Raw genomic sequence first — 18,132 nt, forward strand, 5'->3', positions numbered from 1 at the left:
TACGCTCCGTTAATCTTCTAAATGCGGTGAGGAAGTCCTGAGTCGTTAGACTCTTCACCGTTTCAAGATGTATTGCCATAGTGACAAGACAAACAAAGAGAGCAATGTACGCTTTAAACCTTACTCCTCGGGTTATCACATTTTATGATGACTGGGCCACCATAATCAAGACCAACTTTAACAAAGGGTAACGATGGTTCAACTCTATATGAGGGTAACTGACCCATTATGTGAGTGGTGAGTGGAGGTTTGCTCCTGAAGCACTTGTAACATGAATGGATCACCACGAACAACTGTCTTCCCACATGGAATCCAAAATCTGTTACACAAGGGGAACAATACAGCCTGAGGGCCGAAATGCAATAGCATCTCATGTTCATGTTTAACAATCAATTTAGTAACAAAGTGTTTCGGAGGAAGAATGATGGGATGTTTTTAATTGTATTCCAACTGAGAATTCATGAGTCGACCACAGACTCTCAACAACCTGTAGTCATTGAGGAATGGATTCAAAGTTTTCAATGAGCTCGAAGAGGCAATTACATTATTAGACCTCAAGTCATGAAGTTCCTTTCCATACTCAATAGCTTGCATCAGACTTATTACTTTCATTTCACTAATCCTCAATTCTTCAGGGGTGAGTGGACCAATGGTGACACGAGCATCGTTAGTGGAGCGAACATTGGTAATAAATCTCAGAACATAGCTATAAACTCGCTTAAGTTTGAGAAAGGACGAAAACTTCTCTAACTCAGGTGGGTGCATGTTAACTAGCAGGACTTTCAAGGAGGGTTTCGATTCTGCATTCACAGCAGATGGTGTATTACTGGCAACAAAATCAGGGTACACGGGGGACAATTCGTGCAACCAGGAAGGACCCTGCCACCATACATCAAGAGAAAACATTTGTGAAGGTAAAACACCTCGAGACAAGTGGTGAGCATGAATTAGCACGCATCTATACATCTTAGCAATGTCAGCCGTAAGAGCAACAAAATAGGTTCTGAACCTTAAAACAATGGACAGCAAGTCAGGCTGAATAGTAGGACCAACCATTAACCTAGAATTCAATGCTATCCCATTTGATAATTCACAACTTCCGTCTAAAACAACTCTCAGCTTGGTTGTAGTGCTAGAATCCTTGAGCACAAGTCTAGAAGATTAGCAAATTTATTTTCCATCTGTTTGAGCCTTCTAACAGCATTATGCTTAGACTCAGCTACAGGTGGCACTTCAGCACGAATAGGAAGTTTGACAACAAACCTACCAGAATCATCTCTTTGAACACTATTCACAGAGTGTTCTTCACAAGCCCTCTCTTCAGAAGTAAGAAATGGTTGATGAAGTTCTTCAAGCTCCCAAAACCTTTGGAGTTTAGTGTCAATAGAATAGAGTTTTACAAGATTGGCACGACGAGCCTTAGCATTATATTTAATGCACGACTCAGGGAAAGTGCCTGATAACACCCAACCAAATTCGGTATCTAATAAGGCGGGATAACCCTTCTTATACAAAATATTAGAAGACACTATTTCGTAGTAGACATCAGCGCCTAGCAAAATATCAATAGTAGAAGGCTGATTAAATGTCCTATCACTCAAAATAATATCATGAGGAATAACCCAATTGGAACAATCAATTTCCTGTGCAGGAAGTGGACTTGTGATTGTGTTCACGACTGCACAGTTCAACTTTAATGTATAATCTGATACATTGGAGAATAAAACAAGGTTACACGTGGAACTTACAGGAGACACATTCGCATTGCCTGTACCAACAATAGGTAGACGACAAGCCCTTGTACGGATACCAAGCTTCTTGACAAGATCAGCAGTCACAAAGGATAATTGACTCGCAGAGTCTAACAAAGCTTTAACTAGTATAATCTCTCCTGAGCTATCTTTTATTCCTACACACGCTGTGCTCAGCAAAACATTAGAACCTAGTCCTGAAACAACCCAAGGTTCTTAAACACTACTAAAGGTTGGGCCCAACGCGAGCCGAGCTGCTATTGGTTAACGAAATGACGTCGCAGTAGGAGCAAAGCAGCCGAGCCCAGAGCGCGCAAATCAGTAGGAATCTCATATCAGCAATCATTACAGTTTCTCAGAACTAATTGCAGACCAGACATAAAGATCACTGCTGTTATAAGATTGAAAAAGAGTACAGCATAGTAACTTTTCATTATTTCCATTACAAATAAGACGTAAATGTAACGTGATGGTACACTGACCAACGCTTGAAATTTATTAACATTTCCAGCTTCCTCTATTTAGTTTGAGGAAGGTTACGAGCTTTCAAATATGTAAACACAAATATTTAGAGATATGAAATCTTTGTCATATTAAATCTTTACAGCAGAAATTCTGTGTTGGAACTACCGTATGTTAACATACGATATACTGACTCACTTCCGCAGGTATCGAGTTTTAAGCTTAACACATATTATAACAGCAGCAGAAGTAAGTTCATATTCGAAACCATGCATAGATAGTCATGGAAAACCTACAACCTGTTTTCCAGTCTTTGATCGGGTCAGGGATGTAATGAATGAACCATATATAGGCTATTATTACAATGGGGTCGCCACTCCCAAAGTGATTTATTAATGACTGTTAAATGCTATGAAATGATAATGGAGAGTGTTGCTGGAATGAAAGATGACAGGGAAAACCGGAGTACCCAGAGAAAAACCTGTCCCGCCTCCGCTTTGACCAGCACAAATCTCACATGGAGTGACCGGGATTTGAACCACGGTATCCAGTGGTGAGAAGCCGACGCGCTGCCGCCTGAGCCACAGAAGCTCTGCATAGATAGTCTACTTTTTAAAAATTAAACAATAAGAAAGAACAGGAAAAAGACTTCATCAGAACACAGTCCTACCTGTGAGATTAGATGTCATGAAGTGGTTGCTTTTGAAGATGAAATCCACTGTCGTGCCTTTCGCCGATGAGATGCTATGGATTTTTCAGTTCTTGTCCGAATGTTCATTTGTCGTATGCGTATAAATATTCTCGTTCTAACATACATTTTTAATATTTCTGGTGGTACAGCGGGAAATTTACTGCTAATTTTTTGACACACTTCGTGTATAATTTTAGGTATGCCTCACAGTTCAGCACGTCTGTGAGTGTCCCTGAAAATTAACTCAAATTCCTTTATTTGGTTTACCATTCTAATAATGGAATGAGTAGACCTCCCAAAGGGGTTGTACCATAAGAAATGGAAAGCATTTCCCCATTGGGTCTTCGCATTGACCTGTCATATTTTCTTTCACGGTCGGCGATGTAGCTGGTGAGGTACCAAAATTCCTCTGCTGAACAATCAGGTGTCACTGTAGATTGCGGTGAATCTTTTTTTGCTATTTGCTTTACGTTGCACCGACACAGATAGGTCTTATGGCGACGATGGGACAGGAAAGGCCTTGGAATGGGAAGGAAGCGTCCGTGGCCTTAATTAAGGTACAGACCCAGCATTTGCCTGGTGTGAAAATGGGAAACCACGGAAAACCATCTTCAGGGCTGCCGACAGTGGGGTTCAAGCCCACTATCTACCGAATACTGGCTGCACTTAAGCGACTGCAGCTACCGCGCTCGGTCGGTGAATCATTAACGGCACAGTTTTCTATCGCGATGATACTGCACAATGAATGCATAAATTTCACTCCAGCTACTATTACACTGTTCACACAACTAACGAAAAGAAAATAAGTGCACCTCACTGCACGAAACACAGCAACTTAACAGAGATCTCACAGAAACGAACTATGACACACACACTACGCAAAATACAGTAGGCCAGTATATAAACCAACAGCAATATACGGAAATAAATTACATATAGTTATTACGTGGAAATCCTTTCTTTATAAGACAGACATATATAAACAACGAAATGAGATACACGTCCGATTGTATGCTACACAGTCACGGTGCTCCTGTGATGACGTCACCAGCAGGACGAGGGAAAACTAACATCTACTGTGCAACCAATCTGGGCCACCCGTGGAAACAACCTTCATAGCAGTGGGTGAAACAATTGCAAAACTTGTAGCATTCATATTATTATTGTTATTATTGGGACTTGTTTGTTCCTTGTGAACCAGTAAGTTGTGGGGCCCATTACACTGGGGGCACTTGTTTTGCTTGCACTGTTTAGAAACGAGAAGCGGAAAAACAAAGATAACAAAGTTTATTTTCCCTCACAAACTTGCGACGAACAATATTCGCTTGTTGGAACTTTCTACAATCAGAAATGCTGTGATTATCAAGTTTGCAAAACCTACAGTTCAAGGAAGTGCTGTTGTTGGTATGTGAAGGGCTTTTAGGTTGGATTTTAAGTCTCGTTTTTGCTCAATAACAGGTTTCTTGCATTCTGTTAGCTCTAATGTTTGACATTTTCTTTCCAAGAAATTAATCAAATTATTTAGTGTGGGAATATTAGTGGAGGCAAATTTGTTTTCTCATTTACTTCTATGGTTGGGCTTGATCTTATTTAGAATCAATTCCTGTAGCAAAATTTCATGTAGTGGAACTTGACCCTCCAAATTGTCAACAGCACTAAGATTAGATTTTACTTGGTTTATCAATTTGCAATATTCAACGGAAGATCCACTAGTACAATTATGGAGATTGAGCAAATGTTTTACGTGCTGTGAAGCAATCAAGCGTTTATTATTGTACCTTTCATCAATTAAATTCCAAGCAACAGTGAAATTATCAGCACATATGGATAGGTTATCTAACAAATCCCTAGGTTCGCCTTGAAGAGACGACAATAGGTAGTGTAGTCTTTGCACATTGTCAGTGCGGGTATTGTTAATAACTAAGCTTTGAAAGGTGTTCCTGAAACTCAAGTATTTTGTCAAATCTCCTTTAAAAACAGGCAGTTCAATGGGAGGGAGCTTCAAGCTACAGCTGGATCGAGTAGAGTTATCAGAGACAATGGATGTGTTACTAGGACTCCTGGGTCTTTCAAATGAACAAAGCAATTCTTGAATCCTACCAACTATTGTATCATACATGTTTTCAAATTCATTATGCTCTCTGAAGTGAGTTTTGCTAGATTTTGAGTCTAATTAACATTCTAAATACTCCCTAACTGCACTGAATTCCTTCCAAATTTCTGGCAACCTATTCTGTTTGGAAATCAGTTCATAGTGGTTTATGTTATCTTCTTTCAAGTAATTTTCAAGGTGAGTTAATGACCTTTTAAATAAACCACATTTTTGAATAGCCTTTGCTTCAGATTCATATGCCAGGATGAATAGTTCGGGTAATGAATTACTGACAAGATAATAGAAATCAATCTTACAACTATGGTAACTATACAAACAATAAGCTCTATATTCAGTGCACTGCATTCATTTTAAATTGTTAGAATGAGTGACAGTCTTTGAATTGAACCAACAATGTAGGTAGATGGATAAAAGCATGAAATAATGTATAATAAACAATGTGTTTTTTTAATCTAAGAATTTCATTTTTTGTCCATATTGAACTGAGAACGTAAGATAGGGAACTTAAAAGGGTCCACCTTTTCAATACAAATAAATGTTATAAGTTTATTTACAACATATATTTATACTTGGAACTAGTTTCGACGCTGTTTGGCGTCATCTTCAGCCAAAATGTGGGAAATAGGCATAGGCGTAAGCATGCAGACATTTACATTATACAAGATGTTAAATCAGTGTGATTAAATAAGAGACATGAGATAGTGAATTACAAAGTCACATTTACAAAATGGTCATGAAGGGTGAGTCAAAATTGTATAAACATGAGTTAGGGCTCAAAAACATAATCACTTGAAAAACATATAAACCGCAACGAAACCACGCGGAAGTTCGAGATGAAATTCGCATTGGAGATTCAAATTATTTCAGACACTCTTCCATTGAATGTTGCCTGCCGCGAGTGTAGTCAACTTCTGAGCTCTCAGAGGAACGTCTTACACAATTCGAATCTTGTATTCTTGTCGAGCTGAATATGTTTACTACACCCTCAACAAATGTGATTCCTTGACTACCAGTTCATCTCACACTTGGATTTAGATATGTTGTATGCATTTGTACAAGTTTGGATATGTTGAGCCCTGTCTCATACTTATGCTGCGCTTGACCTATATGGCATCTGACGAAGAAGTGTCTACAAATTTTAATTCTTTAACTGCCAATTTCACCTTGTACTTACAAAAAATTTGAATATGTTATATGTATTTGAAATTAGTATTTAATGAGTCCTAACTCGTGTGAGTTATAGCTTTTGTTTCACCTTTCATGGACTCTTTTGAAGTGGCATACTGAACATCTACAAATTCGAACCTTTACTGCCAAGTTCACCTCGCACCATGGGTTCAGATGTCATGTGCAATTTTAAGAGGCTTGATTCTCTTAAATCCTAACTTGTATTTGAACTACACTCGCACCAGTAACTTTCAATGAATGAGTGAACGCAGACCTTTATGTGCCAAATTCATCGTGAACCTACAGTTTCGAGTGTGGTGCATGTGTTTCAGGTTTTGCATTCATCGAGCCCAAACTCACACTTGTGCAATTTTGTCTCACCCTTCACAGCTGGTTTTGAATTGACGCTTAGTGAACAAGTGATTTCAATCCCTAACTGCCAAGTTTCATCTCAACCCAAAAATATTTTTAAAATGTTATGTGCATTTTTGAGACGATTGTGTTTTTTGAAATCTAACCTATGTTTTATACTACATTCGCGGCAGGCAACATTCAATGGAAGAGTGTCTGAAATAATTTGAATCTCCAATGCCAATTTCATCTCGAACTTCCACGTGGTTTTGTTGCGGTTTATATGTTTTTCAAGTGATTATGTTTTTGAGCCCTAACTCATGTTTATACTATTTTGACTTACCCTTCATGACCATTTTGTAAATCTGACATTGTAATTCACTATCTCGTGTCTCTTATTTAATCACACTGATTTAACATCTTGTATAATGTAAATGCCTGCATGCTTACGCCTACGCCTATTTCCCACATTTTTGCTGAAGATGATGCCAAACAGCGTCAAAACTAGTTCCAAGTATAAATATATGTTGTAAATAAACTTATAACATTTATTTGTATTGAAAAGGTGGACCCTTTTAAGTTTCCTACCTTAATAAACTACGTACGTTCTAAAATATGCAAGATACACAAAGCGGCCCAACAAATTATTAGCACGAAATCTTATAATGCCCATGAGAAATCAAGACAAATCTGTTAATACTATACACGGAAAGTGCTAGCAGTAGGGTTAGGATATTAGGCAGGATGTCCACCCTAGTCAAGATACGAACAATAAACACGAATGGAACAGACTTACAGTACATAGTGGTGCTGTATCATTAATCTTCACTAGGTACCACTGGAACCACTCCTTGACTGGAAACACATGCCCAAAGTGGCTGGAAAGTCCAAAGGATGACGTCTGCGATGTAATGTTCGCTGGAGTCCAAATTCCAAGCAGCATTTAACATACCGAACATCAGGGTATCAGAAACAAGCTGGCATAAACAGCTCACAAGAACAAATGCGTTAGCACGTGGTAACTTCCACAGATTGTTAATGTGTGATATCAAAACAGTTCCAAAACAATGTAGACTTCCTTGAAATCTCAATATGACGAATTCAAACATTCGTAGTAATTAGCCTTAAGCACGACATCCTGGTGCTTTTATACAATAACTGTTCACGATGCTTCTCGCGCCAAGCTTGTTGCTATGTTCAAATGGCAGTTACAGGCAGCAATTCATGACGATAACAATTTTAAGGTGACTAGAACGACTAGCACAATGTTCAGAGTTCACAACGATTCTCATCGCGGCCCGGAAGGACCAAAATTTTATGTTGCGAAGGACGAAACAACATATCGGCCGTACATAACAAAGTTCAGTTCCATAGGCACACAAATACAATTTTGAAATAAATCAGATGGAGGACCAGAGTGCCCCAAACGAGCAGACACAAACACATCACTCAGAAGGTGATACAAACATTTATTACACATGAATAAAACACTGCATATTTACACTTATGTACAACAAATTCAGAGGTACACCAAAACACGTGTACTGCTGCCGGTCGCCATGTTCAGTGTGTTCTGTTTAAAACAAAACACAGCAGCACATTGCCAACTGTAACAAAATGAAATGCGGCAGGCGAGTACCAACACAAAAGCCGCAACAGATTTGACAACAAAAATTGCTGGAAGCATAAATAATGGTTAACATTGATGGATTAATCAGAACCACCTTCAAATAATCCTGATCCTAATTACCATCTGACATCCTCCAATATGGAAAGTTATTCCTTGCCTAACATGGTAAGGTTCTGTTTTTCAATTTCCTGGACTTTTGAAAACTTTTCAATACACTCTAAAAATAATTTGAACAATTTAACCACATTTGACTGCAGTGCACAAACTGCAGTTATCCTCTCATTTACACCAAGAACAAACTATAGGAACTTGTGAATTTTCTTATTTAGTTCCATTTGTGAACTTTGACCCTCGACACGAGAAATGTTCGCACTACCGAGAACTCTTTGAAAATAATACAATTTTATTTTATTTATATAGATGGAAAATATTAATGATCCACCTAAAATTACACAGCTTTTGTATGTGTCCCATCAATCAACCCACTGTACCAATTTAGCAGCAATTTTAGGTCCAGAGAATCTTGTAAAGAATCTGTCAGTGAAATTATCGAATTTTTCAAACAGATGGTTATTCGTAAACACAAATGTTTTTGTTTATTAGCACTATTTCACAAGCATCTGACAGAAAGAGGGCCAGTCGGTCTCGGAATTTGTAGCAGTACTTTAGTGTGACCTCACCAAGTGTGCACTCTTAATAAACTGGCTGTCAACAAGCAGTTTCCATAACAAGTGCTCCTCAGAGTCGATTTATTTGCAGCTTAGCTGAATTCAGTGTACAAACATTTAAAACTTCAGGTTGCAAAGAACAACAGATATGAGAGATTAAATATTAGCGTAGGATAAGAATGTAGAAATCTTCTTCGATAAGAACAGAGATCAAATTCCTACAGGAATGATGCTTAGAACACCAAAGTTCTTTGGATATTTTAGGAAAGGGCATGTACACTATGTTGTCATTACATTGTTGATAATTTATTTTCAGGATATCTATTCATTTTTCAGTTATATTGATTGCTATATCTGATATAAAATATTTTTCATGTTTACAGATATGTACCGTACCAAACAACGTGAAGGATCATCGTTCATGGATAAATTTCCACTTGATGTTGCAGTGGCCGAAAAGTTAACTGGAGGTGATCCAAAAATATTAAATGATGATATCTTTGCTCCTGAGGAGAAGCCAGACTACCGTGATATCTTTGGTGCTGATAAAAAGAATGGAGACAAGAAAACACCTGAGAAGAAAAACAAGTTTTCTACCTCTTCTGGTAGATCCCCAAGTGTGGCATGGCATGGAAAAGTGTCGCCGGCAAATGTTCGACGTAGCCAGCCCTCTTTATCCCTGCCCACTCACATAATTACTCAGCGTGTTATCAATAATCTATTGAAAGGGGACGAAAATGAGGGAACAGATAACCATGTTCGCATTCGCCATCAGCCTACAAGTAGATTTCGTAAGGATCCAGAACCAAAGGAGCCATATCAATGTTATTTATGTGATTACAATACAACCAGGCTAAATGTATATATTTTGCATCATAAACGGCATAGTGCTGAAGATCGCACAAATAGTATAAACAAAAAACCTGGTACCCCAAAATCTGTGACTCCTGTTTCTAGTAAAAGTGGAAGAGGCCGTTCTCGCTCTGCACAGTCTGGTGGAATAGAAAGTACAAAATCTCAAGTTGATCTGTCTTCTAGTATTCCTGAAACTCCCAGATCGAATGCTTCAACTCATCTTAAGAGTAGCAAGGCTAAAGTTCCTAATGACAGTGAAACTTCAGTCGAGGACAAAAATGTTAAAGAGAAATCTCAGTTCACTGAAAAGAAATCACCTAAGACAATTTTTGGTAAGAAGAGAAGTTTAAAAAGTGGGGCTGACAAAGGTGTAAAGAAGAAAAAAAGTAGTGAAGATTTTAAGGAAAAATTACTTGCTGACTGGGGAGATGTAGATCCAGAAGCTGAAGAAAAAGAAATAGAAATATTAAAAAAGGCTCTGAGTGAATCAATGTCATCAAAACCATCAACTTCATGTTTTGATTTTGATGAAAAAGCTGATGCCATTCTTGACAGTAAACATGAAGAAAGAGCTAAGAAGTTTGCTGAGACAAGAAAGTTCTCAAGATTCATAGAGGAGAAAAGAGATTATGAAATAAAATATGATAAAGAGTCGAAGCAAAACTGTGAGAAAGTTAAAATGAATGATGTTGAAGTTATGGATGGAAATGAATCCACATCAAGGGACTCTAATGATGAGAAAGATAAATCTCTTTGTGAAACGTTTGATACTGTCATGGCTGAAACTGAGTTACCAAGCCTTCCAGCAGTTCCAGATCTCCCGGGAGCTTCACATAGAACAGGATTTGTAAAGACACCTAGCCGGCAGAATGTCCTGGGTCATGATAAAGTGCAGAGGCGCCCTGAATTTGAGGGTCTTCCTAAAACTTCAAGTAACAATGAGAGTCTTGATATTGATGATACTGAAAATCAGTCTCTGCATATTTCTGATGCTCCTCAGGAGCATAACATTTCAAATATAGCTGCGGCTTCTGGTCCTCATAAACCTGCTGGTCACAGTGTATCAACAAATTTTGATGAGGCCTCTGCTTACAATTCTCTGAGAAATACAGATATCATCCAGTTTGCTAAATTTTCAGATCATCCTGAGGAAACTAATATTCACAGTGACCCTAGCTTTTTAAGGGTTTCAGATCAACACAAACTTCCTGAGTCAGTAAGTCATAAGCATGCACTTCGTGATAGTGCGTGTGAAACCAATGAATCGTCTGTCCCTGAGAATCCTACCCATCAGGAAGGGCCTTATGTTTCCAGGACTTTAAGTCAAGACAAACCTGTAGATATGCACATTCAGTCAGTTTGCCCTGATAGTAGCAATCATCATGAGGTTTTGTCTCACTCCAACGATTCAAATTCCCAAAAGCTCCTGAATCATAATGCATCTCTTGACCAGTGTGAAACAATACATCTCACAGATACATCAAATCACCACAAACATCATAAGTTTACCAGTGCTTTGGGTGATCAAGGTAATACAGAAATATATATCCATCATAGTAATCAAGATTCCATCAAGACTGCCATTCGTCGAGAAATCCCAGGACTGATTGAAATCTCTCGTCGACAGGACAGTGCAAACTTAAGTGATCCTACCAGTTTCCCCATTGATGCAAAGAATATTGTTAATAATAAAAAGGACTCTAATCTTGCTAGTGATGAGACTACTATTCACCATAAAGATTCTGATGAAAATTCTTCCACTCACCCCAAGGATCTTGAAGACGAGGATGATGATGATGATGATCCTAATGATGATTCTGTTGAACATCACAAAGATATAGATGATGATGATGATGACAATGATGATGCCCACGACAGTTACAAAGACAGTGACAGTGCTAGTGGTTTTCACAAAGATGTTGACGATGACCATACTTCCGGTTGTCACAAAGATATTGATGATGATGGTAGTAATCACAAAAATGTTGAAGATACTTCTGGGCATAACAAATCTATTAGTGCTGATAGTACCTTAAAGGAGGAAGACAGTTTAGAGATAGAAGATACGGTGGAAAATTGTACTGAGCAACCCAAAGGTCATAATGAAGAGGACTCTATTGACCATCTCTCAGAACCAGTACAGTCTTCCAGTCTTGAACAAAGCAAAGAAATCTGTGAACCTGAAAAACACACAAAATCAGAGATGACTCAGCCTCCCAATATTCATCAAGAGGAGCAGCTACAAGATCACGATGATAACTTGGGCCATGCAGAGACTCTGAAGTTTCATGACAATACCATCAGTAGTCATGGTGAATTAGTTCAAGGCGAATCTTCTGGTGGTCTTGGGAGTGTTAGTCATGTTAACACAAATGGTCACCGGGAAGATTTATTTCATTCTGATACCCATGAGGAGAATACTAATATATCCTCTGATGATTGCAAATGTAAAGATGATGATGAAAGTGTTAATCAGTCAGGAAGCATGGGACATAATGATAAAATATTTGAGACTATGGGTTCCGAAGAGACGGGTATCTCTAAGGCTTCAACTCACTTTGAGAGTTTGGATTGTGACGATGTTTCTAACAAGGAACTGGATCATACCATAACATCTGAGTGTCAAGAGAGACTATCTGCTGTTAACAATATAGAATTAGATAATAATGACACATCTAATTCCCAGTCTTCAAAACCTGCTGACACTAATTATAGAGATCCATTAGATCAAATTGAAGCTACTGACAATTTAGTTGCTCATAAATCTCCTACCCATCACCATGCTTTAGATCTTTCTGAAACTTCTGTTAAAAGCAAGAACATAACTGTAGAATCCTACACAGAATCCTATACCGATCTCAAGAATAGACAGTTTACTAATAATGCAAATCTCCAAAATAGTTCTGGTTGCATTCAGACTGATATGCACTGTAAAAACTTGAACCATGCACCGTATCCAAGTGACAGTGATCAGGTGGAACATAAGACCTCCTCCTCTCATAGTATCAATCTTGATGTACCTCTCAGTCATCATGAGGAATCAAGTCTAAATAAAGATGGAAACGATCATGATGTACCAGAATTTGAGCTAAATCAAGAAGTAATTCCTAGTCAGTCTAATGTGGTATCAAATAAACCTTCGGTTTCAGTTGTGAAAGAGAGAAATGAATGTAATATACCTCATAGTTTAACCTCCATGGGACTTAATAGAGAACAAATAGTGGTTGAGAATACTCTTAGTAGTGATACAGACCATGATTATAGCACAAAACATACAGAAGCTCATCGTATAGAAATCAAGCAAGAGCCGCCAGAAAGACAAGTAACTTCATCTGAAATTGATGATGAAATGGAGTTGGATATAAATTCAATGCCGGTTGTAATGGACGACACAGTTATTACTGATGATGCATCCATAAAAGTAGTGAATGATAATACACTTCCAGCTCCCATTCCTATTTTGGCTGGAGACACGCTTCAAGTTGCAGGTACATCTGAAGTCATAGTTTCCCAGCCATTAGGAGCTACGAAGATTATTAGCAGTTCTGCAAAATCATCTGTTGTGAAGGTAATCAAACCAGCCATAAAGACAGTAAAACTACATACTGGAGCATCTACCTCAACAGGCTGCAGTTTAAAAACCTCTGAAGGAGCTACTATTGTTACTACAAAGGGGGCAATGAGTGGATATGTAGTAATACAACCATCTCAGTCAGGTCAGCCATCGTTTTATTCAGCCAGTAAACCTTTACAGCAGTGCTTGACTCTGAAATCTGTTGCTCATTCATCTCAACAGCAGATTGGAAAGAAAGTTGTGATTGTTAAGTCACCCCAAGGTACCATGCAGCAAGAGATTCTGACCACTGGTGGGAAAGTAACATTACCACAGCGTATTGTGAAGAGTCAGGGAACTGTTTTAAAGCAAGTATCTGGGAAAACAGTTATGGGACGTGGGTCAAGATTTGTACCTCTAACACAGCAGCAGGTGAAAGCCTTTACTGAATCGGGCAAACAAACATTTGGACCAAAACTGACTATGCAGAGTTCACAAACAAAAGTTGTTCTTCCTACGATGCAAAGTATTAAAAAGATAACAATGCCTCAATCACCCGTGAAGATGATTGGCACTGGTGCAACTAAACAGAAAACTAACACTATATTAATTCAGACAACACAAAGCACAGCAGTATCCAGTTCTACAACGTTACCCATTTCACAAACCATTGGAAGACAGAACGTTCCTCGGCCCAAAGTCATTGCTACTCCTAGTAGTGGATCTAGCCTTCAGCGTGTGCTTGCAAGTCAACCTGGACGTCATTCACAAACAGAAGTATTGGCTGCTCAGTCAATGTTACAGCCTAGAATGGTGGTCCACAAGGTCCGCTCACCTGGAAATGGTAAGACATCGAATGTCTCGCAGATCAAGAGAGTGTCGGGAATATTCCCACGTTCACAAGTCATCCACAAAAATGTTTCCAAAACTCCATCTATCCATAAAATTATCCCCATTCAGTCCCAGGCAACAAGAGATGATACTCAGGCTCCTAAAGTGTCACAAGAAAGTTCTGCACAAGGTTCTGATGCATTGCCAACACGCCATCTGCCTGCATTTCAGCCTGTTCAGCCTGAAATTACAGTTTCCCCTACAATCTCCCAAAGCTTTCAGTCCTCTAACAGTACTGTTCTATCTACAGCTCAAAGTACTGTCACTACAAGTGTTGCAACTATGCCTGTCGTATCTACATCGGCAACCTCATTGTTAATACCTGAACAAATTGCCCAAGTGATGGCTTCTACAACAAGTGACCCATCAGCTACCTATGTTTTATTATCAATTGAAGAGCCTAATTCTATACAGTCTTTCGAGAGTCCAGCTCTCTTATATGATGGTACTGCTCAGAATAGCAATAGTAATACTCGAACATTAATCATTGATCCTGCAGCACTGACCTCTTATAATAACCAGGATAACATTATTCTAGCCATCCCTAGTCATAGTGCTGGAAGTGGAACTATAATGAATTTGGGTCAGTCAAATACAGGAGAGACACGTACCAGTACAGCAGGGACTACTCCTGTATTCAGGACCAGAGGTGATGGTCAGTCCTCAGGTTCAGCCACCTCAAATCAAGATATTTTGGCTGCTGCTCTAGCAAATACTGATGTATTCCAGCCTGAAGTTTCCATGCAGGATACACTTACTGTTGTCAATAGTAGTCAGTCAACTAATGGATCTGTTATGACCAGTCGTTTGTTGGAATCGTCACCACCGCTGCTTGTCTCATCGTCAGCAGCTCCCTTGCTTCTGCCTTCCTTGACCAGTGTTCTCCCTCCAACAAATACAGCTGGTGTTCTTGAGACTTCATTGACTCTAAGTCAGCCCATTATGACTCCATTGGAGGTGCCTTCTTCAGTGACCAGTCTGCAGCCTCCACCTCCTGTAATACCCACCTCATTAGAACTTCCACTCACTATTACACAGCCATTGAATATTCCTACCCAATCCTCATATACTCCTCTTTCTCTGGCAACTTCGGACCCATCTGTTACAAATTCTCAGTCCATTGGAAAGTCCTTCCATCCTTCTATGCCACTCCTTTCAGAAGAGATTCCTGACTCTAACATTTCCAGTGAATCGGCTGTAGTACTTACATCATCAGGGTCTATCGGCGTGCCACATAGAGAAGTAATACCAAAAATGAACTCTTCATTTGATAGTGTTGCAGAGAGTTCTTCACAAACAGCTGTTAGAAAGTCTGAACTTGAGAAGGATGTAAAGGAATCTTCATCTCAAAACCCATTGGGGACAGCCAGTGTCCAGCCATATGCCCAAGTACCTGAAATTTCTTCTCATGTGGTTGAAGAAGGTGGTGTTTCAAATGATGGTTCTTCCTTGGATCACAGTGTGCCAAAAGAGCATTTTAAAGGTGCGCATGCAGAAGAATCTCGAAGTTCTTCTGAATCAGATGTGCAAGGTACTGTAGAAGTGACCGAACATTCAGAACAAGCAGTGTCTACATCATACTCTCATTCTACAAGTGGTATATCTTCAAAAGATGACTCTGAAGCAATAGATTCATCTTTAAATGAACCTTCAGCTAGCACAGAAACATCTGAGGCTGTCGCTTTGAGGGATTCATCAAATGGTGATCAAGATGGTTCTTTACCATACAGCCAGGTTGAAAGTACATCATGTCTCCCAGAGAACACCGAATGTACTTCAACTTGTTCACGTACTGCTGAGACCTCTTCTCATGACGTCACCACTTCTCAGCTGCATGACATGCTGGCATTCAGCGATTCGTCTGCTGATGGTTCCACTTCGGTGTCTCACTCTATGCCTTCACTGTCAGATGATGCCCCAAGTAGAGTGAAGAGAAACTTAGAAGACTTAGTGTCTGAAAATGAAGAATCCCATCTTCCAATCAAGAGAAGAAAGGTGGTTAATGAAAGGTAATGCTCTAGGATGTGTGATGAGGTTGTTCATTATATGTATGTATTACATTTTTCAGCTGAAGCTGACCCATAAAAGTGGATCTGGAACTTCACAAAGGCTAACATTGTGTACAGCCTGTTCATAATTTTATGAACTCCGATTAATCTGCATTTGTGTATTGCCTCAGACAGTAGAACAAGTGTATTGGATATACAGTGATGCACTCTTGCACTATAAGTCATCATGACCATGTGTTTGAAGGAGAGAGAACTTTCTGACAGCTAAACATTACTGTCATTTCTTGATGGCATGCTAATGTGTGAATTATATTTTGCATCTTTTTCAAACAATTCAAATTTGAATGAAAAGAAAGAATAGTGGATGAGTAGGTTATTTTTCATTGTATAGTTGTCATCAGAAATCCGCATGTATTTTTATTTCATAGCAAATACTGGTATATTGAGTGAATGTGTGGAGTGTATAAATGAATGTACGTGTCAATGTATAATTTAATGTGCATGTGCTTGTTTTCTCTAAACAGGCCGATACACAGAGTCTACAATTTATTGGGTATTAGTGTTCACTGGGAGTAGCCTTAATGTTGAGGCATTCAGCACGAATGTATGTATAATGTTTTTTGTATTTCTTTGTAAGTCTTTATTTTACAAAAGTATATTTTTATTTCTTTTAAGTTTTACCAATGATCTTGATTTGTTACTTTTATCTATCTGTAAAAAAAAAGAAATTTTTAATTATTTTATGTTTGATTGAAGGAATAAGTAGCAGATATTTTGTTACTTATTAAATATAAGACTGGGAATAATTATAATTTACTTTTCTAATGTAATGAATGACTTGTGCTACAATCTACCATCGAGATATTCTATTCCATTTGTAATTAATATAACCAGTGGGCTGCTGTATTTACATCTAAAGGTACGATAACATTTTCAGAAAGTATGGAAATCCTAGTATTTACAACAATTCCTTGAAAGGTGCAAAGAGGTGTGTTCTGATATCAGAAATATATATATATATATGTTTTGATTCACACTTCCACGAATGGAAATTCCAGACATTATGTTTTTTTGGATTTGTGCCATGAAAAATGAGGTGAACTACTTGGAAATCATGTTAACCTTGTCTCAAAATAAACCTACCCCCCCCCCCCCTTTTAATCAAGTGATGTTCAACTCACTTGGAGATGGAGTCAGATAGACTTCAAGATTCTAGTGGAGAAGAAGCAGCTGATTCCCTTAAGCACACGTATACCATGATCCTTCCCACACAAACTCTTATCTCCATGCAGATTTTTGTCATCATTTACTACAAAATCAAGATATTTCCTGAGTAATGCAAATCTGTGCGTTGTCAACTGTTTACAAAATGGACACCCTAAAAGCCTTGTTCAAGGGTAGTTGTTACAACAATTTACAAATTTCTTGAGCCCTCTCCTAGGCAGAAGAATAAATGACTATCGCAGATTGAAATGAAGAGAACTACTTACCTGTCTTAGCATTCCTGAAACCCCTGACCAAGCTGTCAAAATCCTCTGCAATCATAAGGTAAAAACCAGTTTTGGCATTGTCCATATATTTAGTCTAAACTGGGTTCAAATGATGATCGATTGTCTCCACTGTTACATCTTGGATTGTACAATATTCCGTGCATGCACAGCAAAGTTTATGTTGTACTAACAGTATTGGACAGCTGTGTATTACATTGAGGAGCAAAATATTAATTGTTGTGCATGTCCTGTCATGGGATCATCATTTTATGATCAAACTTAATCAAAATCTTACCAATCTAAAGCATAACATTGGTCTAGGTTGAATATTTACAGAGACATCAGGCTTAACAAGTAGAAGAGAAAATATGAGGTGGTTTAATATTGGCCAGTATAGGGACCGCAGTGGCTCACCTGCTAGAGTTGGCACCGTGCTGTTTGAGATTTGGTATCTATAGTTGTATATATCCAGTGGTGTTGCTCTGTGAAGGCAAGAGTCAA

At 38.6% G+C, this 18,132-nt stretch overlaps 1 protein-coding gene across 1 annotated transcript in view; it reads left to right on the plus strand.

Moving 5' to 3' along the window:
- The window catches only part of LOC136863227 (serine-rich adhesin for platelets), a 367,265-nt gene that overhangs the window by 183,283 nt on the left and 165,850 nt on the right, over positions 1-18,132 (plus strand). Inside the window, exon 5 of the mRNA XM_067139599.2 lies at positions 9,217-16,141. Coding sequence (XP_066995700.2) covers positions 9,217-16,141 — 6,925 coding nt within the window. The remainder of the gene's footprint in view (positions 1-9,216; positions 16,142-18,132) is intronic.

Source organism: Anabrus simplex, chromosome 1 (genome assembly GCF_040414725.1).
Source record: "Anabrus simplex isolate iqAnaSimp1 chromosome 1, ASM4041472v1, whole genome shotgun sequence".
Lineage (NCBI taxonomy): Eukaryota > Metazoa > Arthropoda > Insecta > Orthoptera > Tettigoniidae > Anabrus > Anabrus simplex.